Source organism: Mustela erminea, chromosome 14 (genome assembly GCF_009829155.1).
Source record: "Mustela erminea isolate mMusErm1 chromosome 14, mMusErm1.Pri, whole genome shotgun sequence".
In the NCBI taxonomy this organism is placed as follows: Eukaryota; Metazoa; Chordata; class Mammalia; order Carnivora; family Mustelidae; genus Mustela; species Mustela erminea.
In genome coordinates, this window is record NC_045627.1 from 20244593 (window position 1) to 20259626 (window position 15034).

A 15034-nucleotide genomic window follows, 5' to 3' on the forward strand; every position below is an offset into this window, starting at 1 on the left:
AGATATAAATGACTCTAGGACTTTATGGCTCCTACTAAAATAGGAAAGAGAGTTGTACAGTGCTACAGTAGACAGGATAGGTGAAAGATTATAAATCTTACTGGATCACATTTTCAATAATCCTCTCTGGACTGACTTTGAATCACGAATGTGTCAATGTTTACACCAACGACTTGTCACAGTAAACTGAAGACAGCATTCTTTGTGCTTGTCTCATACCTTTTCTTTTGACTGATAGCAGAAAGCCTGAGACAGAGAGAAATGTCAGGTGCCAGCATCTTACAGACATCAAGAAATGACACAACTGACCACAGTTATACTTAAAACTGTATTTTGAATTTTCCAATGTTAGAGGCTAAGGAACCTTGACATTGTGTGGTTTATGTGTAAGGTGTTGGAGCTTTACCATTTGCTGTTTTATTTCTTAACATTTACTAAAGCATCAGGGGAAATTGAAAATCCTCATGGTTATAAATGATTCAGTAGGTCACAGGGGAATTTTTTTTTTGTCCCAACAATCTGGATTTATTTTTTCTTTATTACACTGCTAATCCTTTGCTATCATGGAATGATACATTTATCCGTTTAAGATGAATTTCTGACAGACTTCTGTGATTACACCATTACGGTAAATTTCAAGTACTACCTAAAGGAAGCTGCTATTTGTAACCAGTTTCAGTTGCAGACAGGTGCATTAGTGTGTTGCTTTATTAGTTTTGTAAGATGAGTAAATGGAAATAGTGAGGAAATGCACCACAGGAACCTGTTCCCTTGGCAGTATTTCAGAGGACCTTGGGGATTCTGGGAAAAAAGTAGTAAGAATATGTTAGATGCTTTTGATACAGTCAGGATGTTTTTTTTTTTAAGTAGCCATAGATTTTTCTAAGGCTGGTTTTCATGTCCTACAACTTAGCTGCTATGATTTTTAATTACATGAATTATATGATAATTAATAGATGGTGTATTAGTATATTCTATTAATTCTATTATGCACATATTAGAATCAGTAAGTTAGGTCCTAAGAAGCAGGAGATTAACACAATTAAGTCCTGTGGGAGGAAGAAGAGAGAAAAGTAACAGAGTGCCTTTAAGTTAGCAGGCAGGTAAGTTGTGGAACTAGAATTTTCTGAATCTGTATGCTTTGCTTTAGGGATACAGATGTAAACTTGTTTTCATATGTATTTTAAAACTTAACAAAGAAAAACCCTGAAGAAGATGGTTTCCTTATTTCAATTGAACTGGCTTGTCCTTGGAAAACATGAAACAGAAGGCTAGAGTTACCAGTGGATTTCCCCAGTTCAAGACATTTATTGAAGCACAAAACTTTTTTTTTTTTTTAAGATTTTATTTATTTACTTGACAGAGATCACAAGCAGGCAGAGAGGCAGGCAGAGAGAGAGGAAGGGAAGCAGACTCCCTGCTGAGCAGAGAGCTCAACACAGGGCTTAATCCCAGGACCCTGAGATCATGACCTGATCCGAAGACAGAGGATTTAACCTGCTGAGCCACCCAGGCACCCCCACAAAACTGTTTTTATTCTCCCATGAAACACATCCACACAAAGAGGAAAACTCAGAAATGCCTATTTCCCCCATTAAATGTACGCAAACTGATTTTTCTACCACTTGGGCAACATGTTTGCAGTGATATCTAAAAGATTCAGGTAGAAGCTGAGTTTGCTCTATTGATATATGTATATTCCAGTTGCCTGGAGATGTGACGCTCCCTTCCCCCAGCAATGAACTATAAAACATCCACGAATTCACAACAGAGTAATGAAAATATCTTTGATAAAATCTGTAGCTGTGTTACATCCAAAAATGTACTCTCTCCATACACAAGTTAAACCAAAATTGAACAGAATTGGTAGGCAAAATTTCAGAGTTCCAATAATAATTCAAATGTATTTTGATTTTCTGATTCTATTCAACATACCTTGTATGCTACCATCAGAAAAAAAAAATGTGATTCAAAAGTTCTTGTCCCTTAAATGCCATTTAACAACATGGCTTTTTTAAGAATTAACATGCGTTTAAGCATGTTGGTTAAACAAGTTGGCTTAACATGATATTTGGTGTTGAATATGAAAATTAATACTTTCATATGAATTTTTATATTCATATGAAAATGAAAATTTTCATATGGAAATTTTATTTGTATATGGATACATAAGAGTGAAACATGAGAAGCTCTTCCTTTATTTAATTTTTATTTTTATTTGTATGTTTTTTTAGATTTTATTTTTTTATTTGACAGAGAGGGAGATCACAACTAGGTAGAGAGGCAGGTAGAGAGAGAGAGGGAGAAGCAGACTTCCTGCTGAGCAGAGAGCCTGATGTGAGACTCAGTCCTAGGACCCTGAGATCATGACCTGAGCTGAAGGCAGAGGCTTAACCCACTGGGCCATCCAGGCATACTTTTTTTAATTTTTAAAAAGATTTTATTTATTTGACAGAGAGAGAGCACAAGCAGGGGGAGGAGCAGAGAAAGAGGGATAAGCAGGCTCCCTACTGAGCAAGGAGACTGATGCAGGGCTTGATCCCAGGATCTCAGGACCATGACCCAAGCCAAAGGCAGACGCCCAGCTGACTGAGCCACTCAGGCACCCCAAAGCTCTTCCTTTTAGATCAAGAACAAGACAAAGATGTACATTGTCACCATTTATGTTCAGTGTGGAACTAGACACCTCAAACATTGCATTAAGTCAAGAAAAATATATCTGGAAATGAAGAGATAGAAGAGTAGTTATTTATGTAAGTCTAAAGAACCATAGGGATGTCTGTAGAAGAATTAATTATATATAATAGGTAATATCTATAAATATATATAAAATGTATCCATGTAATGGGATAATATGCAAAGACAGGAAGTGAACTATGGTTATGTATGTGAACATGGAAGAATTGGTTAAATCTCCAATTTAACACTGATCAAAAGAAGCAAATTGCAGAAGAATATGTGTGCAATGCTGTTATTGTTACAAAGCTCAAAACCAGGCAAATACATGGTATTTATGCATGGAATGAGATGTGAGTGCATGTAAGAACATGCATTAAATTTCAAAGATTAGAAAGGGGATCATGAACATAGGATTCATGACAGATATGTTGGGAGAGTGGGTCAGAACACACGGTGGAAAGAGACTGATTTACTCCTGTGTTACACAGAGGGTTCGATTGTCAAATCAGACTCTTAGGAATCATAAATCCCGCCCACACTGAATTTAGCTCATGACTCAAAGAATAGAGGCAAGCTTCAAGTTCAGAAAGAGACATTCTTAACCAGTACATGTCCCAAACTACCAGATATAGTTCCTAACGTGTCCTCATTCTGCATCAGGAGGCATTTTTGATGTGGGAATGACAGAGCCAATTTTTGAGTCATACATGCAGGACATTGTTTGTAAGGGGAACTGCTTTGTTTTGGGAATGCCTTGGTTTTTATAATCTATTAGTCACAGAGGTAGGAGAATGATTACCTCACTAACCCTCACTCCCCAGGTGAGTTTTCCCCATAAATTTGTAAATTCCAGGCTCCCCCACCACCACAAAATAAACATTGCTTTGTTTATGAAACCTGCTGAATGTGCACTAAAACACTTTCTTTTCTTTTTCAATTGTTTTTGATTAAACATGCACTCTGATATTACTTATTAAATACTTTGGTAAAAGATCAATTTTTTACATCTTTTTAAAAGTATCTAATTTTTATTTTAGTTGTTAATTTTTTAAATTATGCATATGGTTAAAAAGTTGTAAAAAGTCAAATTACAATAAAAAACCTCAAATTACAAGACTACATATATGTCTTATAGAAAGAAAGTTAGCATATTGATAAGTAAAAAGAACATTAGAATACACACTCTCTTTTATCTGTCTAGAAGTAAAGAAGCTTATATTCTAAATAGCATTTTATAGCAACAATGAGAGAGCAGTAGTAGTGATGGGGCTATTTCTTTTAGAGTGAAATGGATGCATTTTCAAAGTAGGTGAGAGAAGTAGAAAAGGGGAGAAGTAACCAACTTTTTTGAGCACTTACTATTTTTTGTTAAGATTTCCTTATTTGAGAGAACAAGTGCACATGAGCACACAAGCAGGGGGAGGGGCAAAGGAAGAGGGAGAGAGAAAATTCCAGGCAGGTTCCTTGCCGGGTGGGGAGTCTGACTCAGGGCTTGATCTCAAGACCCCTGAGATCATGATCTGAACTAAGGTCAAGAGTTAGACGCTCAACCGACTGAGCCACCCAAGTGCCCCGAGCATGTACTTTTAGAAGGATGCTTTTCATAGATTTTCTCATTTAATTCATGCACATACACACACCCTTTTTTGAGATCAGCCTTCCGGGTTTTGGACAAGGTGAGGAGCTAACAGGGGTTCAAACAAACGGAGTATTATTTTTAAGGCTGTGTGGTTAGTTCTTTCCCATAGCATTGTGGATTATAAAGTACTTTGAGATTTCAGGGAAAAGAATAAGTAATCTAGGCCAAGGTCAGAGAGGCTATCTCTGTGTACGTAACTTTCTCTACACTGGCTTTTTTTTTTTTTTTTTTTTAGAATTAAAGATTCAAGTTTCCATGCCAAGTGTCTGTGCATATTTACAATGATTCATTATATATACAAAGTAACAGTGTGGCCGTTACAACCTAAAAGGAAAGCTTTTATTCTTGCTCTTTTAACTGCTTGTCTTTTCACATATATGGATTATCCAGATAGGTTTTCCTTCACACTTGTCATATAAGCAGAAAATGGTCTATTCTGTAGGTGTCCAACTTTTTATAGCTCTGTTATTGCATTTCAGTAACATTTTTGTGAAGAATATTTCCAAAGCCACTGAAATCTCCCTATGTCTTGCATAAGTCTGCCCTTTGGAATTTCTTAATCATTTTTGCTGTTGTTAACCAGATGGAAAGGTACAATTATGTAACATATCCTTATGTCTGATTTTGAATTAATGATCTTATAGTATATTACACTTTAGTTAATGACTGTTTTGGTTTTGGTTTTTTGTTCTTGTTGTTGTTTTGTTTTGGTTTGGTTTTGGTATTGAAGACTGCCAAATAATCTTTAGTACAGATGAGAAAACCAAGGCCTAGAAATAAAACAATGAATTGATGTGTGCTGAAGTTTGGTCTTCAAAACATTTGCATCTAAATCACCTATTTTAATCTTTTCACATATAGATTTCCCAGTCCCACTAAATTAGAACTTCAAAAATAGGAGTCTGGTAGCCTTTATTTATTTCTTTCTTCCAAGTTTTTTTTTTTTTTTTTTAAAGATTTAAAAATCTTTGACAGACAGAGATCATAAGTAGGCAGAGAGGCAGGCAGAGAGAGAGAGAAAGAGAAGCAGGCTCCCCGCCAAGCAGAGAGCCCGATGTGGGGTTCAGTCCCAGGACCCTGGGATCATGACCTGAGCCGAAGGCAGAGGCTTTAACCCACTGAGCCACCCAGGCGCCCCTCTCCCAAGTTTTTATTTAAATTCCAGTTGGTTCATGTGCAGTGTAATATTCGTTTCATTGGTAGGATTTAGTAATTAATCACTTAAGTGCTCATTCCAATAAATGGCCTTGTTAATAGCCATCGCTCATTTAATGCATCACCTACCCACTATCCCTCCAGCAACCCTCCGTTTGTTCTCTATCATTAAGAGCCTTTTTGATGGTTTGTGTCTTTTTCCTCCACTTCGTTCATCTGTTTTGTTTCTTAAATTCCACCTGTAAGTGAAATCATATGATATTTGTCTTTCTCTGACTGATTTCACTCAGCATAATACACTCTAGCTCCATGTACATCATTGCAACTGGCAAGACTCCATTTGCTTTGCTGGTTGAAAAATATTCTGTTGTATATTTATACATCTTTTGTATCAGTTTGCTAACCAGTGGGCATTTGGGTTCTTTCCATAATTTGACTATTGTTGCTAATGCTGCTATAAATACTGGGGTGCATTGTACCCCTCTGAATTAGTATTTTTGTGTACTTGGGGTAAATACCTAGTACTGCAATTGCTGGACTGTATTCTGTAGTAGCTCTATTTTTAACTTTTTGAGGAAATGCCATACTGTTTTCCAGAGTGGCTGTACCAGTTTGCATTCCCACCAACAACGCAGGAGTGTTCCCCTTTCTCTGCATCCTCTCCAACATCTGTCATTTCCTGACTTGTTAATTTTAACCATTCTGACCAGTGTGAGGTGATAACTCACTGTAGTTTTGATTTGCATTTCCCTGATGATGAGTGATGTTGAGCATCTTTTCTTGTGTCTGTTGGCTATCTGGATGTCTTTTTTTTTTTAAGATTTTATTTATTTATTTGACAGAGAGAGATTACAAGTAGGCAGAGAGAGAGAGAGGAGGAAGCAGGCTCCCTGCTGAGGAGAGAGCCCGATGCGGAACTCGATCCCAGGACCCTGAGATCATGACCTGAGCCGAAGGCAGCGGCTTAACTCACTGAGCCACCCAGGCGCCCAGGATGTCTTCTTTGGAAAAATGTCTATTCATGTTCTCTGCTCATTTCTTAACTAAAGTATTCATTTTTTGGATGTTGAGTTTGATGCATTCTTTATAGATTTCAGATACTAACCCTTTATCAGATATGTCCTTTGCAAACATGTTCTCCCATTCCATAGGTTGCCTTTTGGTTTTGTTGATTGTTTCCTTCATTGTGCAGAAACTCTTTATCTTGACGAAGTCCCAATAGTTCATTTTTGCTTTAGTCTTCCTTGCCTCAGGAGATGTATCTAATGAGAAGTTCAGTGGCCTTTATTTTGAATAAGACCCCTTACCCTGAAGTTTGAGAAACAATGAGCTACTGTATTTCTTCCCACATTTATAAAAGCCTCATTGGCATGCAAATAACCATCTCTGTGATATAGCTTGGTGTAAGAGGGTTAAAGCCCACATCCCCGTGGTTTTGAAACACAGTGTGGAAAAGTAATCGAATGAATCAGTGGAGAATAGTAATTGAATACCCTCCACCTTGCACGTACATTCTTAGTACTTATAAAAATCCTGGTCTTTGTCGTCCATTCTCTAAACTCACAAACCTGAAGCATAATATTTTTAAGTGTGCTTAAGTATCTAGCATTGTCTTAAGAAATTAATTTTTTCTGCTTCATTACATTTTCCAGGCAGGTGAGTTTTAACTACTTAACTATTCTAGAAGAAAAATAGCCAGTATTATGAATATTAGTAGAACTTGAAGTAGAAGTAAATTAACACAAAGGTACATTTATGTCTTCATTCATGCAACAGAAAGATTATTACTCTCCTTCCGTGGACTGTCAACCAAGTCAAAAGTCCTGTATGGGCCCAGATATCTTGTTTAGGTAATAAAGCTTTTTTGTTCCAATAACTCACAGCTCTTTTATTAGGTGCTTATAAATCATAGACAATGTCGAAGATAAACCCGTGTTTTTGAAGAGCACACTCTTATGGTAAAAAAGGAAAAAGATATACATGTAATTCATAGATCTTTAAAAAATGAAATCCTTCTGAATGAAGCATGCCATGCAGACCTTAAGGACTGTCATGGGTTAGAGACTATAAGAAGGCTTCATGAACATGGGAGTAGCCTTTGGAATGGAGTGTGGATCCTTGGGAAAAAGAGACAGGTGTTGTCTTAGAGATAGGAACATGCATGCAAGGGGCACAGAAAGATTCTTATTGCAGAGAAGAATGGAAGCAATTTAAACATCCACCTGTAGGGAATAGGATGGATAAACATATGGAAAGGAAGATGGCATGGACGCATTCAAGTAGAAGAACTAGATTTCTATGTAAGAGCATGGATAAGCAATAAAATGATGTTACGAGAAAAAGTGTAAGTTGCAGAACGATACACACTGTCTTAGGTTATTCATCTATTTTTAAAAATTCAAACATAGAAACAGACTAAAAAGGATTGGAGGAATGCTCACTTAATTCTTTATCATGCTTGCCTCATAGGAAGTCAGAATGAGAATTAAGTGAAATTCAGATTTTTGAGTAATTTATTACTACTTGAAAATAACTTGAAACATCATGACAATATTTGGAGGACATTTCTTGTGGTTTGCATGGAATTTTGTGATATTCCTCTTTGGTACTTTCAATAGTAATGTCTTCATGGTCTTCATGAAAGTAAGCTTAAAAGGAGAAACAGAAATTGAATTAACATCATCAGTTAGTGTTGATTTGATCAATCACTGTGTGCAGTGGACATAGACCTTTGTTTTTCTTTGTAGGTAAACGTCACTCGGGAAGACTCCCCCAGTGAAGACCCTGTCTTTCTTCGAACTTTAGGGAAAGGAGACTGGTTTGGAGAGAAAGCCTTGCAGGGGTGAGTAGATGACGTGTTACACAGTTTCTGTTTGAGTGCCACATAAACTCCCCTCTCATATTCAGAGCTCTGAGCAAAATGGACTATTTACTGTTGATCCTAATATTGGACACAGACCCTTGATGACCATTTTTATTTATTTCCAAGTGGACTTGTAATGTATTTATATAGGCTTTGGGATTAATTGATGAACTTGTGTAATATCATTTTTATATTAATGGGGAAATTTCCTGGCTTTGTGCTCATCTATGATCTCTATGAAAGAGAGGGGTAGAGTTTCTGTTAAGCTTACTTTATGCCACAATTTTGCTCTGAATCTTAGGAAGATGATTGGTTGAGAATTCTGAAATCCCTGAACTGACTACACAGAGCAGAAGGTGATAGATGCTTGCTGGGCTTCACGTCTGGGTGGAGATTATCTCTGTGGGTGGAGGGTAGGCACATGAAGGTTCCCTGTGAACGGTCCAAAGGCTGGACTCGGAGATGTGCACTGTAAAAAGTCCCTGAATTTGACTTGTAAAGGAAGACCTCAGGAAGCAAGCATTTGGGATTTCTTCCCACATACTATGAAAGGAGAAGCCAGTTGACTTTGAACCACACGTCGAGCAGAACACATGACAATGACGGACCTCTTGGGATGTCATTCTTGCTTCCATTATGCTTTCACTTAAAAATTACATTTCATGCATTTTGTTTGAAATTACCATGAAGAGATCATTTGGGGAGTTTTGATTTTTAAGGCACAATCACTGAGCAGGGTTTTGTTTTGTTTTCTTTCTTAGCCAAACAGAGACCTTGATAAGTCATCTTCCATACACCACATTACTTTATGAACATTCAGAGCTTAAAGCCTTTCACTTTCTTTTTTTCTTCTTAGTTCATTTGATCTGTATCTGATGAGCATGTCCTTACCATTAGATTTTTTTCCTAATGGAAGAAATACCGTGCTTGCTGTACATTCACAAAAGAAGGCAATAAACATTATCTTTTTAGTATAAAGTGCACAGACCTATCATTTGCATTTGAATCATTCTGTCCCTTGATTACGCATAGAGGATTCTAGAGAATAATGCCTCCTGGTTCCATTGGTCCAAGATTAACTGCCTGTGTGAAAAATGTCATTTCCAATAGGACCAAAGAAACAAATATTTTCATTCATTTCTGATTGAGATCACAAGTGGAACACCAGAAAATAAAACATAATTGAAAATGGACAGATTTTCTTTTGTAGCTTACTGCCCCTGAATTTGCGTGCCACTGAAAGAAAGCTTTTAGGGTGAAAACCCCTTTCTAGAATGTGTCTTAAGAAGGGACCATGAGGATATATAGTTCATGGAGAAGTTACCAGATTTCCTCTGGTATCAGAGTGTCATGGTATTCCATCTGGATTGAAATCACTCTGGCATGTGGCTATTCCCATGAACTGTTTGCAGCCCAAAGTCTCTCTTATACTTATTCGGTCCTCGGTCCTCTGCTCCAGTGGGCTCCTCACTCTACCCCCTCCCCCGACCTTCCCCTGACTCCATCTTGCCCCCTGCAGTGTGTTTCTTTCTTGTGCCTGGAGCTCTTACACTCCCACTGTTCAGCCTGGCTTGATCAGCCCACTCTAGAGCCTTCTTCAATGTCACCAGCAATTCACTACTTGCATCAGAGAATGTTCTTCCTTTTCTGTCTTCTTTGCATTTCCCTTCTCAGCCACAGTTTTACCCTGCTGACCCCATCCCCCTTCCTTTGCCCCTTCCTTCCTTGTTTTTTTGGGAGAGAGAGAGCAGGAGTGCATGAGCGTGGGGGGGGTGGGGGCAGAGGGAGAAGCAGGCTCCCCACTGAGCAGGGAGCCAGATGTGGGGCTGGATCCCAGGACCTTGAGATCATGCATGATCTGGGCCAAAAGCAGGTGCTTAACTGACTGAGCCACCAGGTGTCCCCACCCCTTTTTTTCTTCAAATTCCCCTTCCTTTGGGTCTCTTGCAACTGTTAGCACTCTTAGAATTTCTCATTCAGTTTCCTAAAATCCATCGCTGTTTTGTCCTCAGTTCTCTCTATCCCATACATTTTTATATACATTGAGATCCACGGTTGCATGTCCCTCTGATGAGAAGTCCAAATACTCACATTCTTTTTTTTTTTTTTTTTAAGATTTTATTTATTTATCAGAGAGAGGGAGAGAGCGAGCACAGGCAGACAGAGTGGCAGGCAGAGGCAGAGGGAGAAACAGGCTCCCTGCTGAGCAAGGAGCCCGATGTGGGACTCGATCCCAGGACGCCGGGATCATGACTTGAGCCGAAGGCAGCTGCTTAACCAACTGAGCCACCCAGGCGTCCCCAAATACTCACATTCTTACATGAGCCCTGTATCTGGCACTTTTCAGATACTCAACATGTATTCGTCAAACTGAAAGAATGAATGAATGAACAAATGAACCTCTCTAATGAAGCCTAGTCAGGCATTCCCTTCTAGCTGGGATCTTGTTTCTCTGCTTGGATCCATTGGGCAGTATGTAAGAGGTTATGAACTTGCTTGTATACAGGGGGCAGGCCGGTAACGTACATAGGTAAGGTAAGGTGGCAAATTAGAACCCTTTACGTGAACAGGACAGCAATTCTTGACCTCCAGCTCATTGCTAGGTTTCTTTGTTTGTTTATTTTGTTTTTTTGTTTTTGTTTTAGCAGAAAAAAAATGTGGGTTTTGAAAAAAAAATGAAATCTGATTTTGTAACTTGATTTTTGAAAGAAAAAAAAACTGTGCAAACAAACAAACAAAAAACCCAACAAACATTTCTGCAAATGCTTTGAGTTGTGAGCTGTCATTTTGTGATTTCTGTCTATCAGGTATGTCTTCTTAAAATGCTGTATCTAGAATCAAATGAAGGAAGTCTGTTAGGTTATCCCTTCTTGATTATTTCCTTGCTTTGATATCTTTAACTGTTTTGATATTCTCTGTGTGTAACCTGTTTTTCACTCTGAGTATCTATGTTCTTTTTTTTAAATCTTTTTTTTGGAGTTTCAATGTTTCACACAAGAAATTCTAACTTTTCACAAATCATATTGATTTGCTTGTTTCTCTCTAAAAGCCTTAAAAATTGATGTTGCTTTGAGATAGAAAGTCCTCTGGGCACTGTGTGTTTCCTTTTGTGTAGTGTCTATGCTTCTTTGCAAATCAAGTGATTTTTATCCTTGTAAGACCGATTGCATAGAGTTCTCTGCATGTACATAACACAGCATTTCAGCTTGTTCTCTCACATGTAAAATTTACATGTACTGGGATTTGTTGCTTTAGTTTACTGAGATGTTCAACAGAACCCTGAAATATTGATAAATTGGTTTATTTTGACACAAATCCTTGACCATACTTTTTAAATTTCAGAGTACTTAGTACCAGTAGCAGTGAAGCACACAGTAGATGGTTGAATGATGGAGCTGAAACGTGAGCTCCATACTCCGTCTACGGAGCTCTACCCTAGAGTTCGGCATCTTGAAGGAACAAGCTCCATTTCCTTGTTCTATGCAGACAGTAGGATCCCAGCTCTAGCCATTTTATAATCTATATGGTTACCATCCATTAACCAGTAGGATCTCATTAGCAGAGAAACCAAGGTCACAGATTGCTTTCACTTTGGTTAATGAGAAGCAGATTATTCAGTATTCCTTGGCTTGAGCACTATTCCTCCCTCCCTCCCTCTCTTTCTTTCTTTCTTTCTTTCTTTCCTTTTTTTGTTGTAGTAATGGGTTTTCCACACCAGAGAGAGGGCAACATGTTGTACTGTTTACAGAAGGACTCTTTCCTTATGTACAGGAAAACTCAAGTTGTCTTTAGGTGAAATTACTGCAGGTGTAGTCCAATAACTCATGAGTCAATCTACCACATGCTTACTGTGGCTTCAAGCTCTCTCCACCTGACTTGAAATCATGCAGAATCCACATGGGAACAAATGGTGTCCAATTCTAAGCCACACACATGCTGTACATCTGGAGTAAGAGGGAAAAACTTAAGAGTAAGAGGAACCTGACCAAGATGGGGCTGAGCTCCCACATGGCTCGGTCCCCATCTCCTCACATTTGAGTCTCCAGTGTAGCCTGTGGTGAAGAGTTCCAGCCCAGGAATCAGGGGTTCATATCTGCTTTGTCATTTACACATTATGAGATTCTGGAATCTTCTCCTTTAATCAGAAATGGTGGTGATGATTATACCTAACTTTCTTTTTTGTTTGTTTGTTTAGTTGTGGAGAGGAATAATCAAGGGGATTGTTGAAAAGCATTTGAGTGTCTAGAATTTAAATTATGCTCAGAAGAAGTAGCTGCTACCATCAGCACCACCACCATCTTATTTCCACTATAATTATCAATACAATTGGCATCATCACCAGCATTACTCCCAAGAATGTTCTGCTACTTCTTGCCAAACTTTGGAACACTTGGTATAACTGAAGTAGCATTAGAGGTGGAGTCAACCACTCACTAGTGATATCACTTGGAGTGAACCAGTACCTCCCTGGGTCTCTGGGTCTGGATTTGGAAACCAAGGCAGTTGAACTAGATGATCTCTAATGTTCCTTAGGTCACAGCCTCTGCTTCTTTGGGGATGTGACCTCTCTACAGATGGAACAGAGCCCTGGATGCCAAATGCAGCCCTTCATTACCTTGTTAAGTGGTGACCTTTACTAGAAGGCCCTTCCCTCCAGGAACTATCCTAGCTCTTCTTGCCTATCTTCCAACATCTATGCCACTTGCCATGCTCTGTCTTTATTGATGGAAAAATAAACAAATAAATAAATAAATAAATAAGCAAGCAAGCAAAGGCTATATTTCTTAAGGACCATGATCTTGGGAAGGTGAATTAACATTTCTAAACCTGCTTTTCTCCCCCTACCCTTCTTTTAATTAATAAAATGATAGTACATAAAAGGATATAATGCCGGATATAGCATTTTAATACTTTGTGGTATTTGAATCTGGTGATTTGTGTATTTGGGAATAAAACATTACAGATCAAACTCAAACCTCCTTGGTCTCCTCTCCATTCTTTCCCTCCCTCCCACCATCACCTCCTGAGGTTGGCCATGTGCACCTTCTCTGCTCCTGTGTCTATAATTTATTATGTATATATTGTGTTCCTAAATGCACATAAGCTGGGTTTTGTCTTGACAGTTTTGTACATCTGACATCTCTGCTTCACATTGGGTGGATATGTCCTTTCTCTTCTGTCACATGAATTGCATTTGTACCATCACTTAGAGATTTTTACCCTTTTTGATTCTTTTAATGATTAAAAGATTGTAATATTGGGACTCCTGGGTGGCTCAGTTGGTTAAGCAGCTGCCTTCGGCTCAGGTCATGATCCCAGCATTCTCGGATCGAGTCCCGCATCAGGCTCCTTGCTCGGCAGGGAGCCTGCTTCTCCCTCTGCCTCTGTCTGCCATTCTGTCTGCCTGTGCTCCTTCTCTCTCCCTCTCTCTCTCTCACAAATAAATAAAATCTTAAAAAAAAAAAGATTGTAATATGTATAGCCAACATGTAATGTTCACCAGTGACTCTGTCCTTCTCTTGAATAACAAGGATCTTTGTGTGTTTCAATCTCTCCTACCACCTTCCCTCCCATTCTCTAGTCTCTGATTCCACCTGGTTAGTAAATCCCCCTGGTATCAGTCATTATTATGACTGTATTTTTGTAGGTACTCACGTACTCAACTTGCTTACCTATTGCTTTGCCCAGAATTTCTTCTTCTATCCAGCTCATTCCTTTTGGGTTTATTCTTCAGCAAGTGTTCATAGATGATCTGTTTGTATTTTCTGCCTTTGCCTATACGTGCATTGGGCTGTGCATGGAGATCTAGGTTAAAATTTTTTTTCTTTGACATCTTATCTCCTGAAATCATAGTCTGTAGTGAGTCAAATCACTGTTCCTTTAAAGGTCTTGTGTCATCATCTTTGGCAACTGTTCCTTTGTCTTTGATGCTCTGGATCTTTCCTACAATCTGTCTAGGTGAAGATATGTTTTATTTTTCCTTTATATCCCTCTGTATGTTCTTTCCTTCTGAGAATAGAGTTTTCTGCAATTCTAGAAAATTCTGAACATTACCCCCTACATACTTGCTTTCACCTCACTTTTTTGAATCTCTCATTTGGGGGCTCCTGATACTCTAGGTTTCAGCTCCTTACCCTACCAGCCTTCCTTCTTTTCTCCTGTGTATATGTTCTGTTTCTGTATCATTCTGTGCTATGTTTGTCATGGAATCTGGGCAGTTCTTTTCCTTCACCTGCATTTCACCTGGATTTATCAAGTCTTAAATTCAACCCATTGACTGAGCAGTTGCCATTGATTATTTTTTAAATACAACGTTTAGTATTTCTACTTGGCACACCACAGTGATTAGTGAACTCTGCAATAAGACCTCCTGGGTTCGAATCCCAGCCCCACTATTTACAAGGTATTGTTTTCCTTCACCTCTCTGTTCTTCAGATTCATGGTTTGTAAATGGGAATAATCATACCTGACTACATACAGTTGGCAATTAATAAGCCAAGTGATGTGTAGAGTATGTATCATTATTAGAATGATAACTAGGACACATTAACATATCATTATATAATGTTCGCTGTTACTGTTTTCATGTCTGTTTTATATTTTCTTTCCTTTATCTCATTATTATTTTTAAAATCAATTATTTGAACTTTTCTCTTACTTGAATTCTTTTTTTTTTTTTTAATATTTTATTTATTTAT

At 38.2% G+C, this 15034-nt stretch overlaps 1 protein-coding gene across 2 annotated transcripts in view; it reads left to right on the top strand.

Moving 5' to 3' along the window:
* The window catches only part of PRKG1 (protein kinase cGMP-dependent 1), a 1242789-nt gene that overhangs the window by 1021046 nt on the left and 206709 nt on the right, over positions 1 to 15034 (top strand). For both annotated transcript variants that reach the window (XM_032312294.1, XM_032312293.1), the window contains exon 7: positions 8221 to 8315. In XM_032312294.1, coding sequence (XP_032168185.1) covers positions 8221 to 8315 — 95 coding nt within the window. The remainder of the gene's footprint in view (positions 1 to 8220; positions 8316 to 15034) is intronic.